Genomic DNA, 26,178 nt, shown 5'->3' on the forward strand with positions numbered 1-26,178 from the left:
TATAAAATAATGAGCACTTAATGAGATGACGATTCCAGTCATATCAGTAACCTTATAAAAGCTGTCTTGTTCTACATGGAGATAGTCCCCTCATGGGAGCTGTCATGTTAAGATCACATGACCAGCCAAATACAACTCGCTTAATCTCAGTAACCACCCTGTTACTGGATACTTTCACTCATTGATTAAATTAATAATGGCTGACTGTGCACAGTAATTGTTTAACAATGGCATTGGTTACTAAAAACTCTTGTGTTTGAATGATGCTGCATCCATGTCCTTAGGTGTCAGTGCCCAAGTCCTAGACAGCACAAACACAAAAATTACTGAGTGCACCTTTAACTGATGATTTAATTTTAAAGTGTTTTAAATAAAAGGTCCATGGGTTGTCTGAGAGTCTGAGCACGGGGTCTGTAAAGGTTAAAAACCCCTGATATAGCACGTATGACCACACACATTATTCAGCTCTGTAAGCGCATCCAAAAATGGTCAATCATTTAAACTGCAAACCTCAAACCCAGACGTAAGTGCTTGTCAGTGCAGAAAAGGTTTAACTCTCTTCTGAGTTTTCTCTCTCAACTCTCCACTCCCCCTCCCCGCATTTCTCATTCTCTCTCTCTCTCTCTCTCTCTCTCTCTCTCTCTCTGTGTGTGTGTCTACACTGGGCAACTTATGTTCCCACAGTCTGACCTTGTCTCAGTGAAATAGATGGGTCTCCCATGGTTCATCGTTAACCAGAGAAAATTCCGCTGGACAAAAGTGGCTGTGCTGACATAGATGTAGTTCCTCGGTACGAGGGTCAACATCATTGCTCTTTTCCTGTAAGTCCGAGGCAAGTTGGGAGTTTGTGGTGTACCCCCCACCATGTGACACACAAAGCTACACTATCCAACCCAATGGAGGAGCCTTACTGTGGTGTATTACCTGCAGAAGTTATTAGCATACAGTATATAATAACAGCATCTGATAATTAAGCACTTGTGAGGAAGCTCTGATTAGAGACTAATTATTCCAGCCATTTTTCCGCAGGCCAGACCAAGACTCACTGAAGTGCTACGTTAAGATCAGACAGCTCATAGTTAGCTAGCAGACATTTACGCCAGCAAACATAGCAGATGCCAGAGTGATGGATGTGTGTCCATTCAGGGGAGGTGACAAGTATAATTGTTTTGCTGTGGTCGACCGGATAAAGTAGGTTCCTGTTCCTGGAACCTAAATATGTTTTTGCAGTGGGTTTTGCATGAATACCTATGATGAGCAATGCATTGGAAGGCGTTTGCATTCAAAGCTCAGTCTCATGAGGGGGCAAGTCCATCACTAACAGAGAAGTTATTAAAGTGGGTGTGTGGAGAGCATGGAGAGGAACTGAAGATGTGTTTAAAGGCTTCTCAGCAAGGTTTAAGGGCAGTCGTTTAGAGTAACATGGACTTTCTCTTCATTATGCTAACAGAAGCATAACAAACGTTTTTGTTCATCTTGCTTATCCAAACTGTTTTGTGCTCATCTTAGTGTCCAGGGGTCTTCAACTCGCCCTTCAGGGCAGAACCAGATGAGATGGAGCTCAGACTGAGGAGAGTGAAACCGCGATCGGCTCCTAAAGAGAGGAAGACCCCTAAAATGACCCCTGATCTCTCCAACCTGATGCCAAACAGAGAACGTTTACCACCAATACACAAAAAGCCACAGGTTAGTCATAGCCCATGATCTTATAAAGAGAAAAAGACCCTTTGAAATTGCTTGAGGAGCACAGTTTTCAGTCTTGTGTTGACATATTTCCTATTGAAACAGGAAGTTTGGCAGGACATATCAAAGGACTAGTCACTTTTTTTCTTTATATACACTGGCGGCCAAACGTTTGGAATAATGAACAGATTTTGCTGTTTCGGACGGAAATCGGTACTTTAATTCACCAAAGTGGCATTCAACTGATCTGGAATTATAGTCAGGACATTACTGATGTAAAAAAACAGCACCATCACTATTTGAAAAAAGTCATTTTTGATCAAATCTAGACAGGCCCCATTTCCAGCAGCCATCACTCCAACACCTTATCCTTGAGTAATCATGCTAAATTGCTAATTTGGTACTAGAAAATCACTTGCCATTATATCAAACACAGTTGAAAGCTATTTGGTTCATTAATGAAGCTTAACATTGTCTTTGTGTTTGTTTTTGAGTTGCCACAGTATGAAATAGACTGGCATGTCTTAAGGTCAATATTAGGTCAAAAATGGCAAAAAAAAAAAAAGAAACAGCTTTCTCTAGAAACTTGGTCATTGAAGATCAAGGTCTTCAATGACAAAGGACAACTGGCTCTAACAAGGACAGAAAGAGATGTGGAAGGCCAGATGTACAACTAAACAAGAGGATAAGTACATCAGAGTCTCTAGTTTGACAAATAGATGCCTCACATGTCCTTAGCTGACAGCTTCATTGAATTCTACCTGCTCAACACCAGTTTCATGTACAACAGTAAAGAGAAGACTCAGGGGTGCAGGCCTTATGGGAAGAATTGCAAAGAAAAAGCAACTTTTGAAACAGAAAATCAAAAAGAAAAGGTTAGAGTGGGCAAAGAAACAGACATTAGACATCAGATAATTGGAAAAGAGTGTTATGGATCTTAACCCCATTGTGCATTTGTGTGATCAGCTAGACTGTAAGTTGTGGGAGAATTGCTCGACAAGACAGCCACATCTATGGCAAGTGCTACAGGAAGCATGGGGTGAAATGTCACCTGAGTATCTGGACAGACTGACAGCTAGAATGCCAAGGTTCTGCAAAGCTGTCATTGCTGCACGTGGAGGATTTTTTGATGAGAACTCTTTGAAGTAGTTTAAGAAGTTCTGAACATTTTCTTTTCAAATTGTAATAGTAATTTTTCATGTTATTAATGTCCTGACTATACATTGTGATCAGTTGAATGCCACTTTGGTGAATAAAAGTACCAATTTCTTTCCATAAGTGCAAAAATTTTAAAAATAGTACACAAAAAATTACTATTTATAGGTATGTGTTTGAGTAAAATAAACATTTTTGTTTTATTCTATAAAGTACTGACAACATTTCTCCCAAATTCCAAATAAAAATATTGTCATTTAGAGCATTTATTTGCAGAAAATGACAACTGGTTAAAATAACAAAAAAGATGCAGTGTTTTCAGACCTGGAATAATGCAAAGAGAAGAAGTTCATATTCATTTTTAAACAACACAGTGTTACTAATGTTTTAATTTAGGAAGAGATCAGAAATCAATATTTGGTGGAATAACCCTGATTTCCAATCACAGCTTTCATGCGTCTTGGCATGCTCTCTACCAGTCTTTCACATTGCTGTTGGGTGACTTTATGCCACTCCTGGTGCAAAAATTCAAGCATCTCGGATTTGTTTGATGGCTTGTGGCCATCCATCTTCCTCTTAATCACATTCCAGAGGTTTTCAATGGGGTTCAGGTCTGGAGATTGAACTGGCCATGACAGGGTCTTGATCCGGTGGTCCTCCATCCACACCTTGATTGATCTGGCTGTGTGGCATGGAGCACTGTCCTGCTGGAAAAACCAATCTTACGAGTTGGGGAACATTGTCAGAGCAGAATTTTTTGTTATTTTGACCAGTTGTCATTTTCTGCAAATAAATGCTCTAAATGACAATATATTTTTGGGGAGAATTTGGGAGAAATGTTTTCAGTACTTTATAGAATAAAACAAAATTGTTCATTTTACTCAAACACATACCTATTAATAGTAAATCCAAAGAAGCTGATCATTTTGCAGTGGTCTCTTAATTTTTTCCAGAGCTGTATATATATATATATATATATATATATATATATATATATATATATATATATATATATATATATATATATAGGTTTAAGGGGGCTTACTTACTTACCATTTACCTGGTGGAGAAGGCTGAGGGATTTTACGATTGTCTACTAATAATTATTATTTACTGTACGTGATAGCCAAATCCATGAAGTGTAACATGACCCATAAATATTTTTGGTCTGTTTTCTTGGAAGAAACAGACTGTAAATTTTAAAGAGCCCATATTATGCTAATTTACAGGTTCATTAATTTATTTTGAGGGTCTACTAGAATAGGTTTACATGCTTTAATGTTCAAAAAACACATTATTTTTCTTATACTGCACATTCCTGCTATATATATTATTAGCTGAATAGTAAACCCTTACCAAAACAATAACATTACATAGCAAGTTAGCCGAGCACTACCGTGGATTGCAGACATAATATGACAGTTTGTACAAATAAATCCATCTCCACACTTGATCAATATTCATGATAGTAAGAACGACAAACAATCTGCATAATTCTACACAATTGTAGGTAAAAGGGGGCCCGCAGCTGATTAGCAAAACTATTTCAACACAATAACATTAGCTAGCAGGTTAGCAGAGGCTTACAGCTGTGCACTGGGTGTACACCGTAGCAACAACACAAAACTCTGCATTTGAACTCTCGGTAGCAGATAAATCCACAAATAATCAAGCATACTTGCAGGTTGTGATCCTGAAGCACCTGATTGTCCCAACAAAGTGGGAACTTTACCATCTTTCAGGATTAACCATCTTGAAAATCCGGCATTGGTTGTGGTTGTACTGCTAAATAATTAAAATACATTTTAACCACTGACTCTTCAATTCTTCTGCCTTTGGAAGTCCAAACAAAGAGGTTTTGCTTTTGCAGTGAAGAAAACAGCATCTTCTCGACATGGCGACAACACTAACCCAACTCATCCTGGCGGGCAGGCCAAAGTAGCCCTTAGGCGGGCATTATGCAAATGTGTTACATAGTGACATAGTTACTTTACGGAAGAAATGGGTGGACTACAATCCAGCCGTTTCTTATAGCTCTTGAGCGATGTTGTCTGTGGGAGAGAATAACTCCCTTTTGTGTGGACTTTGTGCTTTGTAACTTTGCAGACCTTTTACATGCACAAAGGAAAGGTAAAATCCCAAAAAGCATAATCGGGCCTCTTTAATCATGTATATCAGAAAAAGGTTATTTTTGTCAATGTTTAGGAGTCTTTTAGCATATAGATAGTGTCAAAGCAACACACATGGACTACAAGCCACAAAAATGTCATTTTGTTATTTCATAGGGTCTATATACAGTATATTACATTTTACGTTATACTTATGAACCAAAGATAGTTAAAGTATATTTTGTTTAATGTTGTTATATAATAATATCTTTATCTTTGAGCAAACTTACACTCAAATTTTCATTTAGATGCATACAGTTCCAAGTATCTCACCACCCTGTACTGGGATATTTCATCAAGTCAGCACAGTGTTTGTTGACATCTCTTTAGACTCTACTAATGAAATGGCCCCAAAGAGATGAAGAAGTGCAGTGACAATTAACAAAAGAGATTCCAAGATAACTATGATTAAAGCCGGGATTTATTGCCACCATGAGAACTTTTTTTTTTTTTTTTAAACTTACCGTATAAATTAAATAATTTCATTAAACATTCTTCTCTTGTCGCCTGGATACTGCCAAAACATTTAGGCGGCCAGATAATCGGTTATAAGCACGCCTGTCAACCCAAGCCCCTTTATTCCTTGGATCCCATTAAGGCGCTCTCAGCAAGGGAATACCGCAACATGTAAAGGTGCCCTGATAAAGAGTATCTTTAAGTACTTCCAAGTCTAGCATGTCATCTTGTCCAGCTGTGAGAGCGATTTGATGATACGTATTTGCCATTTGTGTTATTTACGGTCCATGACTTTTATGGTAACTGGTTCTTAATGTTGGTTTCTATTAATGTAAAACATAAGTGAGCAGAAATGAGGCGTGAGTCATTTCTTTTTATTAGAGCCTGAGTTCTTCTCCCTGAGCTGGCTTTTCACTCCAGCTGGGCCCAGTTAGCAGGAATTCGTTTAAAAAAAAAACTGCCACATCTTTCACACAATGTGCAATAGATGAAGATGCATTATTTATCTACATTTTGCCCTAACAAAGATCCCAGAATAAGTACCCACCACCCTCAAGCCCCTCTCTTCCCCACCTTGCTCATGCCATCTCTCTGTCCCAATTATTTGTGGTCTGAGGTGGAGCCCCCTCCCTAAGCATCTCTCCCTATGTGATAAGCATCTGTGAGTGATAGACTGATTATGTGTATTGTTAGGGGAAGTAAGGGGATTGGTCAGTGCCAGGTGCTGATCTGGTCTTGATAGTATCAAGGACAGAGGGTATTGCAGCATGAATTAAAAGCTGCAATGTCTGAAGGTCACATTTAAACTAAGCGCACCAAAACAATAAGTTATGCATGTAGGAATAGTCTGAGCAAGTTGAATACTTATTTTTGTGTTAATTTATCGGTTACTTGTCTGTATTCACAATAATATATTCAAACTCTGTCTGAGATTACATCACATACAAAAAAAAAAAATACCAAAGTACTATATTAACATGTTTTATGGGACATGTCCCATTGTAATACCATGGTATTCTTTGAAGTACCCTGGAGTACAATGGGAATACCATAGTACTGTATATGAATATTGCAATGAATCAGTACAATGGTGGATATAGTAACAGTACCATGGTATTACCTTCTGATACTCATTGAACAATGGAACCACCATGGTACTTTTTGTATTGTATTAGTAAATATAAGCATTTGGAATCTCTAAATCAAAGTGATTCTAATACTTTTAGCCTCTTTCCCATACCAGTGCTGTGGGTGGAGTGAGTCCAATGGAATTTGTGAAGACACACTCATTGGAGTCACATTAACTCATTCCTCAATCTCATGTAGGGCCAACACATTATGGTCATTGTACCATCATCAGCACTGGTCAGCTGTGTTAATATCTTATATGAGAAGAGGGGGGCTGGCTGGGCATCCATAGGGGCCTCATCAATAACAAGGCGGGCGAGTTTGGGCAATAAAACATTTACCTTATCCCCTGTACCTGTCAGGGGCCCTTTCGCCCAGCTCTGGAGGTGCAGCAGCAGCGGCTTCGGCCCCTGGAGCCAAGCCTGCGCGTGGCTACATCCATCACTGCCCTGGAGGAGGCCAGAGAGGAGCTCAAACGGCAGGAGTGGAGGACTCGCGTCATCGACCAGACGTAAGTTGCGCACACACATATGTGCATTTTTGTTCACATCCATAGAAGCTGCACATGTAGTTTATTGATTTTAGGGAATTTGCATGGAAAATACAGTATACCGTAGCATTAATCAGTATGTGATAATGCAGTCTAAACCTACCACACAAAATCTGAAAGATAGATTAACATTATAGTATTAACAAGTGATAGATCGATATATCGGTCTAGCCATTTAATTGGATATTTGGCCATTTTGAGATTCTCAGCCATTGATTCTGCCTGCTTGGCCAATTAACAGTGCTAGTTTCCCCTTGTGTCAGTTCCAAACCGACAGCCTTGTCATTGTTTTTTTTATTTTATTTTATTTTTTTAAAGTTTAAAGTTCATATATTCATTTAATTTCAAAAACTTTGTTTTCATCTCATTTGCCATGTTTAAATATATTGGCATTTTGTCAACCATTGTGCTCTGTGTATATTGTCATCAGCCATTGAAAAACCCATATACTGTATTGCAGGGACATGCCATACATATAAGCAAGGTAAGCAGTGCTTACCTAACAGAAGGATGAAAAGAAAAATGACACTATGAAATATTTAAATATAGTTGTTTGTATAAACTAGTGTTTTCGTTCAAATTCGTCATCTTTCATCTCAGTTGAGCAGCACAGACAGTTATTCATTTATTCCCTTTGGCGCCACCCTCAGATATAAGCACTTTATGTTATGCTTTCTCTGATTTAAACATTGTTTACCGCCCTTTCATTCAACACTGTACGTTCATTTAAAGTCACACCCGCTGCTACAAATGGCCAAGGTAAGCATGCTTACCAAAATGAGTAAGCCAGTCAGAAGCTCCTTCCTTCTGTCACGGTATCTGATAGGCTAGATTTTGGTTTTGTGTCAACACGCTAAAGTTCAAGTAACTAATGCTTTATTAAGTGCTAAAATGGATATAGTGTAAACATCGATGACCTACGCTGATTTGGCAAAGTTCATTTCAATGAAAAATCGAGAAGTAGAAGCTATCGAAACTTCAACAAGTGGGCGATTTTTACATCAAAGTGACAGAGATGTTCACTTGCAAGGAGAGATGCATAGATTTTGTGTTCAAGTAAAGGTAAATTAATGTATTTATTAAAAATCTGTGTTATTGATTCTAGTTCATAGTTACTATAGGTCATTGTTTCTGGTTAGTCTGAGGCTATGAATTGGTGATCTGAGCATCATGTTCTTCTTGTGTTATGCTCTGTCTGTTTTATAATTATAACGTTAGGGCGCAGTGTCTGTTTAAAAAATATATATTAAGGACTGCCATGTTTACGTTACATGTGCCTTGTGCATTCAGGTTAAGTTTGTTGTCTTTAGTGGTCAGTTTAGTTAATTGCTGCTGTCCTTTCCAGTGGTTCTGAGCTGTGGGAAGTGTGATGTGAGAGGTCTATGATGTTGAAACTAGTAACTGGCAATCTTCTTTTTCTTTTTGTTGTATGTCAAAACAAGCTCTTCTGGCACTATGCTTCATTGTATGATTTAATGGGCATAAATATGCTAGGCTCAATATATGACAATTTTTTATTTCTGTGATATGAGCAATATTACTGTCCTGAATTTAAAACAATTTGGCCATGAAATTCACCACTGTGACAATTGTTTCCATTGACTGGTAGGTTCTAAGGCAACAATTTACGTCTGTAACATTTCCGCGACATTACACTCACCCGTATAAAGTTTTTTGGGCACAGCGTTTAATAATGTGTATTAAAAATATTTGATGCTTGCCCAGTCTCAAAGTCAGTGGCATGTGCTTTCTGTATTGGTTGACCACTATTAATTAATAAAGAATTATAAAACCTAGGATTGTTTAGGATAACACTGTGAATTGTTGAGTGTTTAGGCACTGGATACTCTATATATGACATTATGTAGATGCATATTAATCATACAACAAGAGAAGCCTCACACATTATTCTCTAAAAGTTTGGAACAGATGGTAAATTCTTAATGAGGTTAGTTGCTAAATAAGATAACGCCCAGTGCGGGCCAAAACTGCTGCCTTTTTGACTATTAAAAGCCCTTCATCCATGCAACCACACTGTTTCATCCTTGCAAGACATTATTCGCTCTCCTCCCTGGTATGTAATTATTGCAGCAGATTACCATAATTTTTTCACAATGTTACTTGAACAGTGCCATCTCTGTTTTTAAACCCTTCTATTTTATTTTAATTACAAGCTCAATGTGCTATGTTTATTAATCACATTAAAAAAAAATTTCCCCTTTTGCTCCAACTTTAAACAGTAAATTAGCTAACCCCATTAACACAGAATACCCCAAACAGTCTGTAATAGGAGAGGTGGTTACTGTGTAAATCGTATTATACATGTGGTGTCTGCAGGGCACGGCAAAGCATGATTAGAGTCTTTCTGATCCATGATCCCACTCTCTGTTCCTTCTAATTTCCTCTGGAATGTTTCAAAGAGCTGCCGAAATGTTGTTGCTCTTTTTTTTCCACTGACAGTTTAATTTCAGTCCTAGTGATGTCTTCTCAGCCTCCTATGCAGATGGATGCTAGGATACAGAATGTGGATTACCATGATTTAGAGAAGAAAAAAACATCTTGATAGTAGATGAAAACTAGAGTTGCTTATAGCTTGACTGGTAATGTAAGTATTTAGACTGTTTATTTCATTCAAAAATATTAATCTGTTTTTAGGGATGCAGCAATATAGATAAAAAAATTAAAAAATTCAGTACCTTTAGCTGATAATTTTTAGCATTATGTTATGGCTGATAACCAATATGATGGCCATTTACAAATTTATACTCCAATCTTGAATTGTACTTGCTTGAAGTGAAATCAGGCTTTAAAACATTATAACGTAAATAAGAAAGATGGATAACAGTTTTGTAACCTTCCATAGACAAATATACTGTTTGAATTGTAAAAAGTACATTAGACATTATCTTCTTTCAATATTCTTAATTTGAGAGATGCCAATAATAATTGGCTGATTAACACTAATATTGGCCTATACTGCTATGATCTCTGAAAAATTGTGCATCCCTACTTGCCAAGAGAATGTTTCATACAGTCATTGATTTTTTCTGTGTAACTATGAATATTAGCCTTTCTTTAAGTACAATATAATCTGATTTGCAATTTTAAAACCTTCTTGGCTTTTTAAAACCAATGTTAGGTACTTAGTGCAGATTTACAAGAGTGCAAAATAGGGATTGAATACACGTCTATACATATTGCTCTTTCTCTTTCTCTTTTTCTCAGTCTCCTCCTTTTCTGCTCCTTCCACCTACTTCCCGTTTTGGTGGCCTCCTAGGGTGTTGTCACTGGGCATTGGTCTGCTCTGTCAAAAGATCCCCTGCGAGAAGTCAAACTTTCCTTAATGGCTTTCAATGAATAAAAACTACCCTATTAAAATGCAATTCAATGGCAATGAAAGCAGTAAGTGAAACAGCCGGCAAGCAGCAGAAGCATTGTGTATTCTGGGACATTGGGGCCACATTAATTTTTGCTCTGTGATGTCCATCCCATGTGCACATTAGCATGGGTTGCACTGTAATCTGTCTTGTAGGGAGGCTGGTGTCTCTGGTGGATAAGGATGTCTGTGGGAGATTGGGCCATTATTTAAAGGGCCAGTGCAGTGTTTGATGTCAACCTCTTTTTTGCCTTGCACCATCAAAGCTTTTCCAAGCATTATTGCTTATGTGGCAGAATGTGCCCTGTAATAAATAATGGCCTTGTTTCAGGATGGTTCTTTAAGTAAATGACTAAGGAGAATGTTAAGAGCATTCTAGTTCTACATAAAAGTTTCAGTTTTGTATTAGTTGATGTAGCCAGATTTTATTAAGTTGCTTTGTATGATCTTTTTTAAACCAGTGCTTAAGAAAACATTGTTTCAAAAATATGAGGTGCATTTAGAATCCATAAGTTGTTTGTTTGTTTGTTTTTTAAGTAGAGTTTTTTGCAGGTAGTGTATCCAAAAGGAAAACAGATTTATTTTTCTAACCCCATTGGCAAACTTTTTTTCCCTTGTATTAAGTAAAAACCTCACAAAATTTTTTCATTTTCTTCTCAAGTGTGTCATTTTTTTTTTTTCTGAAGTAAACATGTCTTGTTTTAAAGAGTGCCACATTTTCAGGTTTTCATACACACACTTCAGGTTAAAAAGAACTTCAACCTTTAAAAAAAAAAACATCTTGAAAGACCCATGCTCTGTTTTATTCGTTGTGTCAACATTCTATTATATTCGTTGAGCGTTTTGCTTTTTTGTAGTGCAACAACACGTTCACTACATGAGTCTGAATGGCCCAAGTGTGTGCATAGTAAATACAGTCCATATGTGCACTGTATTTGTGTGGCACAGTGAAATTTTTCCTTGTCCAGGTGGAGCAATTATTGTTACATTTCCCTTATCTGCCTGTTTTTGATTTAATTAAATAGTACAGGGCTTCACTTGCACTTCTGAATTCATCATCATAAAAGAGTATGAACACACCAAGCATTGGAGAAAAAAAAAGAAGAAAAAAAAACTTTCTTTGCAGATTGTGTTCACAGAAAATGCCAAGGTTGTTTGTTGTTTGTTTGTTTTGTGACAAGCCAAGCCAATGCCCAGTGGACGTTTACCCAGCCTCGCACAGACACCTCTTGTACCACACTGGATAAATCTTCCTCCAGGCAAAGTGTCTTGGGTACAGTATACAAAATCAACCTCGCTGTAATTAACATCTGGCATTTTTCCTAAGTAACCACTATTTGCACTGAACGTGTGCCCAGCAAACACTCAGCATGTGCAGAAACAACCACAAGACATCACAACGATTAAGAAGCTATTTGGGTTTGGAAATGATCTGGACTAGAATGAAAAGTGCCTGCGAGGGAGAGATGAGGCAATGTGGTGATATATAAGTAACGTGCTGTGTTGTGAAAATAGCAAAAGCATTAGCAATGAGCAGGCACATTTGCCAGGAGCAGAGGCCAGTAATTTTCCTAGCCAACGATTACTGCTCAGTACAGCTAGAGTTCATGCTTTTTTAAACCTGGTCTCATAGAATCACGTTACTATACCTCATTTTTACTAAATAATTTTTTATGTGGCATCAAATTTACGTGGTTGCTTTAGTAATTGTGTTTTTTTAATCTCACATTTGCTTTTTATGACATAATCGGTTAGGTTTAGATTTAAGGTTTAGGGTAGGGAGGTAGGTTTTGTTGAACTCTATAGAACATTAGAATATTAATCTTAAAAACATCATCTGTTTGGGAGAACTTTTAACTTGCTTTTAGCACTACACAGTGAACTTTTCACCTTGAACTGCTGCGATAGGTTTAATGAACCATGTAATGTCATTTTTTCAATAAAGTTGCCACAGTCACATAATTTTCATGAGATCAGACTGGCTTTTTTAGTTTGTCTAAGTATATGAGCTTACTATGCATATCTTAAGTCCAAGTTGTGCAATTTCTGTGCCATTAGCATCACCAAGCGGAATTTCAAAAATAGTTATTGTTTCCGGAACACTACCACCCCCCCCAACCCACCTGATTAGTCAAAAAGATTGTCTTGCCTCAAACTCATGCCATCAGTTGAGCCAATGTTAATGTTTTAGACTGGTAGGATGCTTAAACAAACAGAGCAATGGTTTTGCAGTGCCTCAAAACCACAGTGTTTCTACTTTTTGGGGCAATTCATCCTACAAATGGCTTACTTATAGTTGTCTCTGCATATTAAGCTGGGATAGGAGTAAGTATTTTAACTTTGAAAAATAAATTATACACTTCAGCTTTAATTTCTATTTCTTCACAGTTTCCTTCCATTTTCAAATGCAAGCCAAAACAAGAGGTATGAGAGCCTGATTCACACCATCACTCCCTTCGAGCAGGTGGCATATGGGACCAAGCACTTCCGAGAGGAGCCCAAGGAGTGCTGCCAAGGGAAAAAGGTATATGTCTCACTAGCATGCACACATAGTGCTGCCAAAATGTATTCTGTGGGCTGGCATGATTCAGGAAAAGGGATAAGGTTGGTAATGGTGGTGGGAGGGGGATCAGCGTTCATTCCGAACCCCATCACCCCCCACAAAACAACCTCAAACTTGAGCATCTCAAATTTGTCAAATTTGACAGCAATTTAATAAATACCCACAAGTAAATGAGGAGAAAAGGTTTTCTCCCCCTTCAAAGTCCTCACATTAGGTAATTGACTGTCTCTGCTGAAGGCCATTCATGGTTGAGAGTTCTTTATTGGCGCTTACCAGCAGGCAGTACCCTCTGCATCCAGCGCAATTGCCCGGAAATACCTCCTCCGGAATGAAATAAATAAGAGAGCCCCTACTGCTGACACTGCTCATGTATGCTTGGTTGATACTGGATGTGGCGGCTCGGTTCCACACTGCGTTTTAATTGTTATCTGTATGGATTAAAATTTGTCATAATTTACACCTTCATGTAGTTCCAAACTCATTTGACTTTATTTATTTATTTATTTTATTTTTTTGTGGAACACAAAATGAGATGTTAGACAGAATGTTAGGGACTGGCAGCCTTAGTCAACATTCACTTTCATTGTATGGAAAAGTTCTAATTTAGATCAGATCTTCCCTGTCTAGATTGACCTTATCTATGCCATTTCTTAATACTTCTCAAGTTAAAAAGACATTGTCCATGGTGCTTCTCTCTGATTCTTTTGGAAAGTAGCCCAGTATGCCTTGATTTATACCATGATGGTCTGAGTCTGATGGTAATGAAGACTCAGCATAACGGGCGTGCCTATGATCAACATAATTGATGTGGCAGAGGACACCATATTAAGGATTATCACTGATCCATAGCTAAACAGGAGGCAACCCCTTAGCCTTAGGGGTGATTCCCTTCCCAGAGGAGATTTACCACAGGATCACACTGTCATACTCATATACAAAGATACACATATTTAGAAATATGGACTGATGAGAGTGTCATTTTACTATCCTTAAAAGAAAAGACCAGTAATTTGTTCTCTTGTATTTTCAGCAATTGATTAGCACAGAAGACGGATTTAACATAAAATAATCTGTTCAAATGATCAGTTTTAATTAATTAACAATTTCAAATGTTTCCTATTGTGTGACTGTCTTCATCATGAACTGTGAAATACACAAATGTATCACGAGTTCCCATTGGAAACTTGGATAGAAATACTATTTAAATATACTGGCATAATCTAAATGGGGTCTGTTTTCTAAAATTGCTGGTTATTAATTTAATATTGTCCTAAAATGTATTATGTAGAATATAATTATTGTGCATGCAGTTTCATGACCTCATATTAATTGAAAGATTATATTTGTATTTTTCTAAATTAATTTGCCACACTGCAGGACCAGAAGTAAACAAATAAAGGCAAAAGGATGATTATGGCATGGAAGTGGTGAAAAAGAAGTGCTGAACAGTTACAGCACTTAAACATACTTTCATTTTCCCATATATATAAATATATACATTTTAATGTTAAAATCCTGATGCTGAAAAAAAAAATGGGTTGTTATATAATATTCAAAATGAATATAATATGAGCATATTTAAAATAATTAAAACACTACTGAAATTCTGTTAAAATACATTCAATATTTACCAACCAGGAATAGAATACAAATAATGAAGCAAGAATCTTTCCATGAACATGATTTAAATTACTGGTTTTTGGTCGTGGTATTCTTGCTTTTGATCTGGTGGCATCTATACCCTCATTAACCCATAGCAAATCTGCCTTAATGTCAGTAATTAATGTAACTAGCACAGGCAGCATAAAAACAGCATTTCTGCTTTGAATGGATTATTCTTTCCCCCTCAACACAAGTTTGATGAGTTATCTGGAGGGACTTTCTCATTCTCTCCCCCATCTCATCATCAAGGAGCCCATCCATTCCTCTATCACTGGGGGGTGCTGGGTACGTTTTGCTTGTCTAATTATTTTGTTTGTTTATTTATTTATTTACCTACTTCTCTAAAGAGTTCAACTGCTCAGCTCTTTTTGATTAATCAGAATGCATTAGAGTTCTAAGAGAGTAATGTACTCCAAAAGATGCCCTCCACTTAACCTGTGTCACACAGAGACCCAGGCGCTAGAGGCACTGATGTTCCCATGAGAATTGGGTGTGTTAAGATGACGAAACTCTCAATGTGTTCAAATTTTATAGTAGATTTAAACAAACAGTTATTTTACAGTGGTGGATTTTGCATCTCCTTATAACATAACAATTTTTATCTTGTGTTGAGTACTTTAAAACTTTTCATTATGAACCACTGGGGGGAAAAAAATGCTTTAAGAAATATGCAGATTCATATGTAGATTTATGTAAGAAAATAAATCCTACATAAGCACAAAGAAAGAATAGGTACAATGTACCTAATGTATTTCCCAAAATTACATTAAACTATTAAATAATATATATTTCATAAGTAATATTAAATATAAGTAGTTACATGTATAATAGTACAGATAGACAGAGAGAGAGATAGATAGATAGACAGATAGATAGATAGATAGCAAAACAGAAACATCAAAGATAAAAACATGTTTACAATAAATATAACAATTTAAAACATTATACAGGCCCATCAATACCCTACTCCAACATATCTTGGTATTTCATTCATTCATAAAATGTAGCAAAACAATAAAAAGACCAAAAAAAATATTTTTTCAGTGCATAATAATGTAATTATAATCAACTATATCTTACATTTCCTTTCACACATAAAAGAATATTACACTGTTCATAGTTCGATATTTCCCTGAAACAAATAACATTAGGAAGAGGCCTGAAAAGGTGTTTTGCAATCAGTATGTTAGGTGATAAATACTTTTGTTTTGATCTTTCTAACTATTTTAACTTTAATTTCTCACAGAAAAAGCTTTGTCCCTTGATGACGATCCCGAGCTTCGAAACATAAATTGATTCTAAAGAGAAAATTAGATGGCACTTATTACACTGTCTAACTAGTAACCCAGTGTCATTTGTCTGTGGCTTGATAAATGTTCCACGTTTGCCTACCTTTGACGGATATCAATGAGAAACATGTCGCACATGGGCCAGTTTTTTTAATAAATCTCCAAAGCCCCTTACTTTTTTCCCTTGCATTGACTCACATGAAGATAATGATGGATATGGTAATTTTCAAGTGCATTTCTGATTAAATTATTCCCATTCTTTTTTGCCTTTCTTCTTTGTTCATTACTTCACCCCACCCCTCACAGGACCCACACCTTGAGATGTGTTATTTCCCAGATTAACATGTCTTAACCTAAAAGCAGTGCTTGGTGATTTATCTCAATTGTCGATATGAAAGGAAGTGATGCAGGAAGGATTGCAGAGGCTTTGGACATGCTTGGATACATAACTAATGACATACATACATAACTGTGCCTCTGATATTTGAATCTGGGTCGTTTTTAAAAGATTCTCTGAGATTTTCTTTTCCCCTTTTATCCAAAGTCCATTAAAAGCAAAACAAACTCCTCCAGAACTAATGAAGCAATAAGCCACAAGAGGGTGTGCGTTACATTTTATTTTACCATGTGTGCTTAAAACGTCCTTACCCATGATAAAATCACTGTAACGCACTTGAGTGGCATACAGTGGTAACACCAATACCAATGTTCAATGAAAAGTTGCATTTGTCAAAAAATAAGCAGAAAAAAACATTCTTCCGCCAAGTTGTTTAGTATCCTAACTGTAGAAGTTTGCATTTGCCAACCATTGTAGCCACTTAGCGCATTAATATAGAACAGGGGTCGGCAACCTATGGCATGCGGAAGGGTAATCACTGGCATGCCAGCAATGGCGAGAGAGGAGTAGACTATTTTATTTATATAAATTCCACACCTGCATTCCAGTCTACATCTTGATGTAATCCTTCCTCATGATCATGCAATATGTTTTCATAAGCTGAATGGGTGGCTATACAAAAAGTTCAAATGTGACAAGACTGCAGTATGCCCAACAGACTTGTGCAGCACATGCAAGCCATTCGCGTTAGGGATGGACAGATCGAGCCTCAAGTATCGATACTTCCGATACTGATGCTGTATCAAAAATATCGATCATCACAAAAATATTAATTCTAAAAAAAATCAAAAATGAAACTAGGGATATTATTATTTGGTTACCATGAATATGAACAATAATCACAAGCTTCAAAGTGAAATAAAAAGGATTAGGCTATATTAGCAAATACTTGTGCAGGATGGGAATTATTTCTTCTTCCGCTCATCTTAACATGCATGCTGAAAGACACAAGCAGACAAGCGCTTGCGCCATCACAAGTCTCGTTCAGAGGGATCAGTGCCTTGTAGAGGTAATGATAGAAAATCAGAGAAACAGCTTTTGACAGTAGTTTAGACTAGGGCATATGCCGTATGCCCACCTATCTTTCTTAGGATTTTGCATATGCCCACCTGAAATAAGTGATAGGTATGGCCGCCAGAACAACAAGTAGTCTTTTGACCCGGAACTTTTCTACTAACATGATGCCGCAGCACCGTTGAGTGAATTGTGTATATATATATAGATTCTCTCTAAACATGCATGGAGCTGCGGGAGGCGGGAGTGCAACTGATGGCAGTGGCAAGACAGACAGTCCGACTAAGCTGATCCACCAATCCGAACGTTAATTTCAGACATGATTGGGTATAGGCTGACCAATAATATTTTCCGTTTCAGTAACGGGCAGGACATTTCCAGCGTCTGATGCACAAGCATCCCTGGAGTAACCATAATTTGCGCTGTAAATTTATTTCCCTGGTAAACGTTAAAATAAATATATATATATATATATATATATAGTCAGGACATTAATAATGTGAAAAATTACTATTACAATTTGAAAAAAAATTTCAGAACCTCTTAAACTACTTAAAAGGGTTCTCATCAAAAAATCCTCCATGTGCAGCAATGACAGCTTTGCAGATCCTTGATATTCTAGCTGTCAGTTTGTCCAGATTCTCAGGTGACATTTCACCCCACACTTTCTGTAGCACTTGCCATAGATGTGGCTGTCTTGTCGGGCACTTCTCACGCACCTTACAGTCTAGCTGATCCCACAAAAGCTCAATGGGGTTAAGATCCATAACACTCTTTTCCAATTATCTGTTGTCCAATGTCTGTGTTTCTTTGCTCACTCTAACCTTTTCTTTTTGTTTTTATGTTTCAAAAGTGACTTTTTCTTTGCATTCTTCCAGCAGGATTTGGCACCTGCACCACACTGCCAAAAGTCATCTCTAAAGTTGGTTAAATGACCATGGTGCTGGTGTGCTTGACTGGCCAGTAGAACTCAACAGACGCTGAACCCTATAGAGGATCTGTGAGGTGTCATTGTCAAAGGAAAATGCGAAACTAGAGACCAAAAATGCTGATGTAGCTGAAGGCCACTGTCAAAGAAACTTGGGCTTCCATACCATCTCGGCCGTGCCACAAACTGATCACTTCCATGTCCATGCTGAATTAGAGCCAGTAAATAAAGTAAAAGAGCCTCTGTCAAGTATTGAAGTACATAAACAGTAAATGAACATACTTTCCAGTAAGGCCAACAATTCACTAAAAGTTTTTTTTATTGGTCTTATGATGTATTCTAATTTTTGAGATAGTGAATTGGTGGGTTTTTTTATGTGAGCAATTTCAAGCAATTAAAGAACTATAGCCTTCAATTACCTCAAGTCTATGTGCATTGAATTTATGAGTTTCTAGAGAAAGCTGTTTCTTATTTGCCATTTTTGACCTAATATTGACCTTAAGACTTGCCAGTCTATTGCATACTCTGGCAACTCAAAAACAAAGACAATGTTAAGCTTAATTTAATGAACCAAATATCTTTCAACTGTGTTTGATACAATGGCAAGCGATTTTCTAGTATCAAATTAGCAATTTAGCATGATTACTCAAGGATAAGATGTTGGAGTGATGGCTGCTGGAAATGGGGCCTGTCTAGATTTGATCAAAAATGACTTTTTTCAAATAGTGATGGTGCTGTTTTTTACATCAGTAATGTCCTGACTATACTTTGTGATCAGTTTGTGATAAGTCTCATTATTCCAAACTTTTGGCCGCCAGTGTATATATATATATATATATATATATATATATACACAGTGCATCCGGAAAGTATTCACAGCGCTTCACTTTTTCCAAATTTTGTTATGTTACAGCCTTATTCCAAAATTGATTAAATTCATTATTTTCCTCAAAATTCTACAAACAATATCCCATAATGACAACATGAAAGAAGTTTGTTTGAAATCTTTGCAAATTTATTAAAAATAAAAAACGAAAAAAAAAAATCACGTACACAAGTATTCACAGCCTTTGCCATGACACTCAAAATTGAGCTCAGGTGCATCCTGTTTCCACTGATCATCCTTGAGATGTTTCTACAACTTGATTGGAGACCACCTGTGGTAAATTCGGTTGATTGGACATGATTTGGAAAGGCACACACCTGTCTGTATATGGTCCCACAGTTAACAGTGCATGTCAGAGCACAAACCAAGCCATGAAGTCCAAGGAATTGTCTGTAGACCTCCGAGACAGGATTGTATCGAGGCACAGATCTGGGGAAGGGTACAGAAAAATGTCTGCAGCATTGAAGGTCCCAATGAGCACAGTGGCCTCCATCATCCGTAAATGGAAGAAGTTTGGAACCACCAAGACTCTTCCTAGAGCTGGCCGCCTGGCCAAACTGAGCGATCGGAGGAGAAGGGCCTTAGTCAGGGAGGTGACCAAGAACCCGATGGTCACTCTGACAGAGCTCCAGCGTTTCTCTGTGGAGAGAGGAGAACCTTCTAGAAGAACAACCATCTCTGCAGCACTCCACCAATCAGGCCTGTTTGGCAGAGTGGCCAGACGGAAGCCACTCCTCAGTAAAAGGCACATAACAGCCGCCTGGAGTTTGCCAAAAGGCACCTGAAGGACTCAGACCATGAGAAACAAAGATTGAACTCTTTGGCCTGAATGGCAAGCGTCATGTCTGGAGGAAACCAGGCACCGCTCATCACCTGGCTAATACCATCCCTTCAGTGAAGCATGGTGGTGGCAGCATCATGCTGTGGGGATGTTTTTCAGTGGCAGGAACTGGGAGACTAGTCAGGATCGAGGGAAAGATGAATGAAGCAATGTACAGAGACTTCCTTGATGAAAACCTGCTCCAGAGCACTCTGGACCTCAGACTGGTGCGAAGGTTCATCTTCCAACAGGACAACGACCCTAAGCACACAGCCAAGATAACAAAGGAGTGGCTACGGGACAACTCTGTGAATGTCCTTGAGTGGCCCAGCCAGAGCCCAGATTTGAACCCAATTGAACATCTATGGAGAGATCTGAAAATGGCAGTGCACCGACGCTCCCAATCCAACCTGATGGAGCTTGAGAGGTCCTGCAAAGAAGAATGGGAGAAACTGCCCAAAAATAGGTGTGCCAAGCTTGTAGCATCATACTCAAAAAGACTTGAGGCTGTAATTGGTGCCAAAGGTGCTTCAACAAAGTATTAAGCAAAGGCTGTGAATACTTACGTACATGTGATTTTTTTTTTTTTTTTTTTTTCTTTTAATAAATTTGCAAAGATTTCAAACAAACTTCTTTCACGTTATCATTATGGGGTATTGTTTGTAGAATTTTGAGGAAAATAATGAATTTAATCCATTTTGGAATAAGGCTGTAACATAACAAAATGTGGAAAAAGTGAAGCGCTGTGAATACTTTCCGGATGCACTGTATATATATATATATATATATATATATATATATATATATATATATATATATATATTAAATGTAACTTCTGCAATTAAACTTTGTGGAAATATTGCATGTTATTGTACCCCTACTAGTTTTTGCCTTTTACTGTTGTCGGTGATGCCTTTTTCTCATGATATCAAATCATTTCAGTTTATATTTCTAAGTAGGAAAACAATGCTATTTTTTATTTTTTGCCTTTTACTGCTGTTGGTGATGCATTTTCTCATGATATCAAATCATTTCAATTTATATTTCTAAGTAGGACAACAATTGAACTATACACAGAAAAGCACATAATAGTGCATAAATAAAACAAATATCCATTCATTTTTATGTAGACTATATATGGTAATATAAGATAATGTGTTAACGTGAACATTACTACACTCATATTAGCTACAATGCCTAACAGTTTATTGCGTATTATGAATTAGTTTATTAGTTAGAGTAAAAAAAGTATTAACAATTTTCATAGTAGCCTAATAAAAGGAACATTAATGACACCTATTAATTTAAATACATATTTAACATCAAGTTATCATACCATTGTTCTTAGTATTGTAGTCTGCTACACCATGCCAGCAAAAAACTTACCCTGATATACATTTTGTAAGTTTATGTGGGACTATAATTACAACAGTATTCTTTTTAAAATTATTTTTATGGAAAATATAAATAATTTCTTACACTTTTTACACATGTACTGAATATAAATGTAAATGAATTTTAGAGATCAGGTATATGTGTTTTTTTTTTTTTTTTTTTTTTTTTCATTTATGGGGGGTCTTTCATAAATTCACAGTATGACCACCTTTTCAGACACCACTACACCACTGCTTCTACAACATGCCCACTTTACATTCTGTGTTTAATTTGTTTCTTTTTGTTTTCAGAACAACACGTGATGTAATAAGGAAAACACCACTATTAATCCTTGATATTTCCAACCCAGCATATAGGTACACCCTCCTTAAACTATGGTCACAGTCATTGACCAGGAAAATAAAAAATGTCACGCCATGTCAAAAATGTTGCCAACCCCTGATATAGAATGTGCGGCCACAGATGTGGATTTACAGTGGTGTGAAAAAGTGTTTGCCCCCTTCCTGATTTCTTATTTTTTTGCATGTTTGTCACACTTAAATGTTTCAGATCATCAAACAAGTTTAAATATTAGTCAAAGATAACACAAGTAAACACAAAATGCAGTTTTTAAATGAAGGTTGTTATTATTAAGGGAAAACAAAATCCAAACCTACATGGCCCTGTGTGAAAAAGTGTTTGCCCCACCTGTTAAAACATAACTTAACTGTGGTTTATCACACCTGAGTTCAATTTCTCTAGCCACACCCAGGCCTGATTACTGCCACGCCTGTTCTCAATCAAGAAATCACTTAAATAGGACCTGCCTGACAAAGTGAAGTAGACCAAAAGATCTTCAAAAGCTAGACATTATGCCGAGATCCAAAGAAATTCAGGAACAAATGAGAAAGAAAGTAATTGAGATCTATCAGTCTGGAAAAGGTTATAAAGCCATTTCTAAAGCTTTGGGACTCCAGAGAACCACAGTGAGAGCCATTATCCACAAATGGCGAAAACATGGAACAGTGGTGAACCTTCCCAGGAGTGGCCGGCCGACCAAAATTACCCCAAGAGTGCAGCAACGACTCATCCAAGAGGTCAAAAAAGACCCCACAACAACATCCAAAGAACTGCAGGCCTCACTTGCCTCAGTTAAGGTCAGTGTTCATGACTCCACCATAAGAAAGAGACTGGGCAAAAATGGCCTGCATGGCAGAGTTCCAAGACGAAAACCACTGCTGAGCAAAAAGAACATTAAGGCTCGTCTCATTTTTACCAGAAAACATCTTGATGATCCCCAAGACTTTTGGGAAAATACTCTGTGGACTGACGAGACAAAAGTTGAACTTTTTGGAAGGTGTGTGTCCCATTACATCTGGCGTAAAAGTAACACCGCATTTCAGAAAAAGAACATCATACCAACAGTAAAATATGGTGGTGGTAGTGTGATGGTCTGGGGCTGTTTTGCTGCTTCAGGACCTGGAAGACTTGCTGTGATAAATGGAACCATGAATTCTGCTGTCTACCAAAAAATCCTGAGGAGAATGTCCGGCCATCTGTTCGTGACCTCAAGCTGAAGCGAACTTGGGTTCTGCAGCAGGACAATGATCCAAAACACACCAGCAAGTCCACCTCTGAATGGCTGAAGAAAAACAAAATGAAGACTTTGGAGTGGCCTAGTCAAAGTCCTGACCTGAATCCTACTGAGATGCTGTGGCATGACCTTAAAAAGGCAGTTCATGCTCAAAAACCCTCCAATGTGGCTGAATTACAACAATTCTGCAAAGATGAGTGGGCCAAAATTCCTCCACAGCGCTGTAAAAGACTCATTGCAAGTTATCGCAAACGCTTGATTGCAGTTGTTGCTGCTAAGGGTGGCCCAACCAGTTATTAGGTTTAGGGGGCAATCACTTTTTCACACAGGGCCATGTAGGTTTGGATTTTGTTTTCCCTTAATAATAACAACCTTCATTTAAAAACTGCATTTTGTGTTTACTTGTGTTATCTTTGACTAATATTTAAACTTGTTTGATGATCTGAAACATTTAAGTGTGACAGACATGCAAAAAAATAAGAAATCAGGAAGGGGGCAAACACTTTTTCACACCACTGTATATTAATTTTACAACGGCTTTGAATTCTGCTCGTCCAAACAGAATTTAGAGTCAGATTTATCCATTTTATAAGCAAATTGTTACTGTTGCTGCAGAAATATATTTCCAAGCTCTTACTGTTGCTCTAGCTCTTTTTTATCCTTTATTTAAATGGAATCATTGAAAAGTTGCATTACAGTGATTTGAGCTTTTTAAGATATGAAGTGGCGGTCCACAGCGGTGTGTTGTCAGCCCTGTTGAGGATCAGGAGTGATGCAGACAGACAGAGAGGCACGGATTTCTCGATTTTCCCTCTTCTCTGTAATTAGTGCAGTAGCTAATAGCCCCTTGACAAGAATGACCCTTCATCAGGCTGTTCGGTGGCCACAGAGTAGGAAGCCCTGTGTTTTGATGTTTGCATTATCACCACCAATGCTAACAAATTGAAGCACCAGGGCTAATTACAGTGGCTAATAAAGTGTAGGCAGTGGCATTGCCTTGGCGGACAAAGGCTGTCCATCACCTTGCATTAGACTTTCATCAGTCAGGTTTTTAAACTGATATATCTTAGCGCCAGAATACCACCACACAGCCTGGTCCTACAGTTATTTTCCCTCTCTTCTATTTTAATGTTGCTTCAGTAATTGCTTTTCCAAACCCACTCTTCTAGCCCCCCACCCCATCTCCCCAAATATTGCCTCTAAGCACAACTGGAGCAGAGTTTTTTCTTTTTAATTATTGTTGTAGCACATTCCGGTGGCAACTGGAATATTTTGCCTAAAATGATCCTTTGTTAGTGGCTCCTCTTGTTAATCATTGGTGGAATAATGCATCACGTTGATATGTGTGATATATGAGGTGTGTTTAAATGCGAATGATATTCATAATGAGCAATAAATAAGTAATATGAAAGTAGGACAACCTGCTTTGACTCCAGGATAGGAAATGGCATGTGAGTGTTTCTATTATGCGCACACACATACACACACATATGCTCATATCCCAGACTGTACTACATTAGTGACCAAGAGCCTCTGGGTGATTCACTATATCCATTTTATAGGGATATAAAATCCCTCGGCCCCTTCATTTGCCACGTAATAAACAATTCACCTGACATGCCTCTCACTTTTTTTGTTACATACGTATGTATCAATTAACTTTACACCTTCTATTATGTCAGCATTTCCTTTTTTATCGGCATTCATATAAATAGTAAATAAATATAAATTGTTGCAATTGATTTGAGATGGCCTTTGCCATTTAGAAGCATTAAGCATTAAGAAAGTTAATATTGTACCTTTGAGCAATTTCAGTCATGAATAAAAGTTAAGAAATATAATATGAAACATTATGTTTTGATAAATCAGATGTTGTTGTATAGTACAGTAGATGTGTATTTTTCCTGTTACTTATTTACTTGCTTTTTATACAATGCAATGAGCCTGAATTATGAATCTTTTTTCTAGTATTTGAGTTGAAATACAATTACTTCATATTAGGGATGCACCGATACCACTTTTTCTCTTCCGATCCGATTCCGATATTGGAAATCTCAGTATTGGCCGATACCAATCCCGATCCAATACCAGTGTTGTTGTTTTTTTTTTTTTTTTTTTTTTTTTTTTGTTGTTTTTTTTTTGCATAATCAGTTTAGAATATCTTTACATTATTGTATGGAACTAATTGTGTGTACTCTTTAATATGTAAAGAAACAAATGTATAGCTTATTAAGAAACTTTATTGTTAACTAATATACTGGATAATGTAGCAGCAAAATTAACAATAATTTCAGTATAAGTCACCAGTAGAATTTTTTTTGCAATTTTTTTTCAACCGTCAGCGCTCACTCTCCCCTGAGTTCTGATTACAAGCACCTGCACATCATTAGTGGCTAATCAAGGACTGCGTGTATATACCCTGCTTTCACACACACTCTTTGTCTGTTCTCATCGATAGTATCTCTGAGACTCCAGACCTTTCTACTAAGTCAAACATCCCTGTGTCTTCATTAGATGCCTGCAAGTATCATAAGACTGTTGTGAGTTATCTGTTCATCGTGTCTATAACCTGTCTGGATATTACTCACCTGCTGTTTGCCACTCTGCTCAACTGGATTTACTCACAATATTTACATCACTTTTTCAATCATCTGTTCAATAAACCCTGCTACTGAGTTTATATCTCTGCCTCCGTGAGTCTCTCCGTGACACCTTTAACTTTTAAACCCCTCACGCTTTATTTTGACATTCTGAACTCTCCAGGAAGTCCTGTATGTGTCTGTTTTTAGGCAAGTTCACAGTAGATTAATTCACTTCTTATTCAAATTCTGGTAAAAATGCACGTTCTAAATGCATATTATAAGTGAACCAAACTATTGAGCATCTACATCTGAGATGCTGTTCTTGAGCAGCGCTCAAATATTGCGCACCACGTGAAGGCTAAAAATAGCCGCGAGAGTGTAATCAGAGCAGCGGCATTCAATAACACGCTGGCGCTGGCGCTGCATATGCATATTATATATTTACTTAATAAACACAGCCTTTTGTGATTCACAGAGCTATCGCACGTCTTTAAGTTGCTTTGAATAAAATGCACGAGTCATATGAACTACTTTAATTGTGTTTTAATGGTTT

At 37.4% G+C, this 26,178-nt stretch overlaps 1 protein-coding gene across 1 annotated transcript in view; it reads left to right on the forward strand.

Annotated features, from left to right (window-relative positions):
- LOC127411503 (spermatogenesis-associated protein 17-like) overlaps positions 1-26,178 on the forward strand; it is a 51,112-nt gene that overhangs the window by 17,744 nt on the left and 7,190 nt on the right. The window contains exons 7-9 of the mRNA XM_051647138.1: positions 1,510-1,686; positions 6,953-7,101; positions 12,905-13,040. Coding sequence (XP_051503098.1) covers positions 1,510-1,686; positions 6,953-7,101; positions 12,905-13,040 — 462 coding nt within the window. The remainder of the gene's footprint in view (positions 1-1,509; positions 1,687-6,952; positions 7,102-12,904; positions 13,041-26,178) is intronic.

The sequence above is a fragment of the Myxocyprinus asiaticus genome, chromosome 20 (assembly GCF_019703515.2).
Source record: "Myxocyprinus asiaticus isolate MX2 ecotype Aquarium Trade chromosome 20, UBuf_Myxa_2, whole genome shotgun sequence".
In the NCBI taxonomy this organism is placed as follows: Eukaryota; Metazoa; Chordata; class Actinopteri; order Cypriniformes; family Catostomidae; genus Myxocyprinus; species Myxocyprinus asiaticus.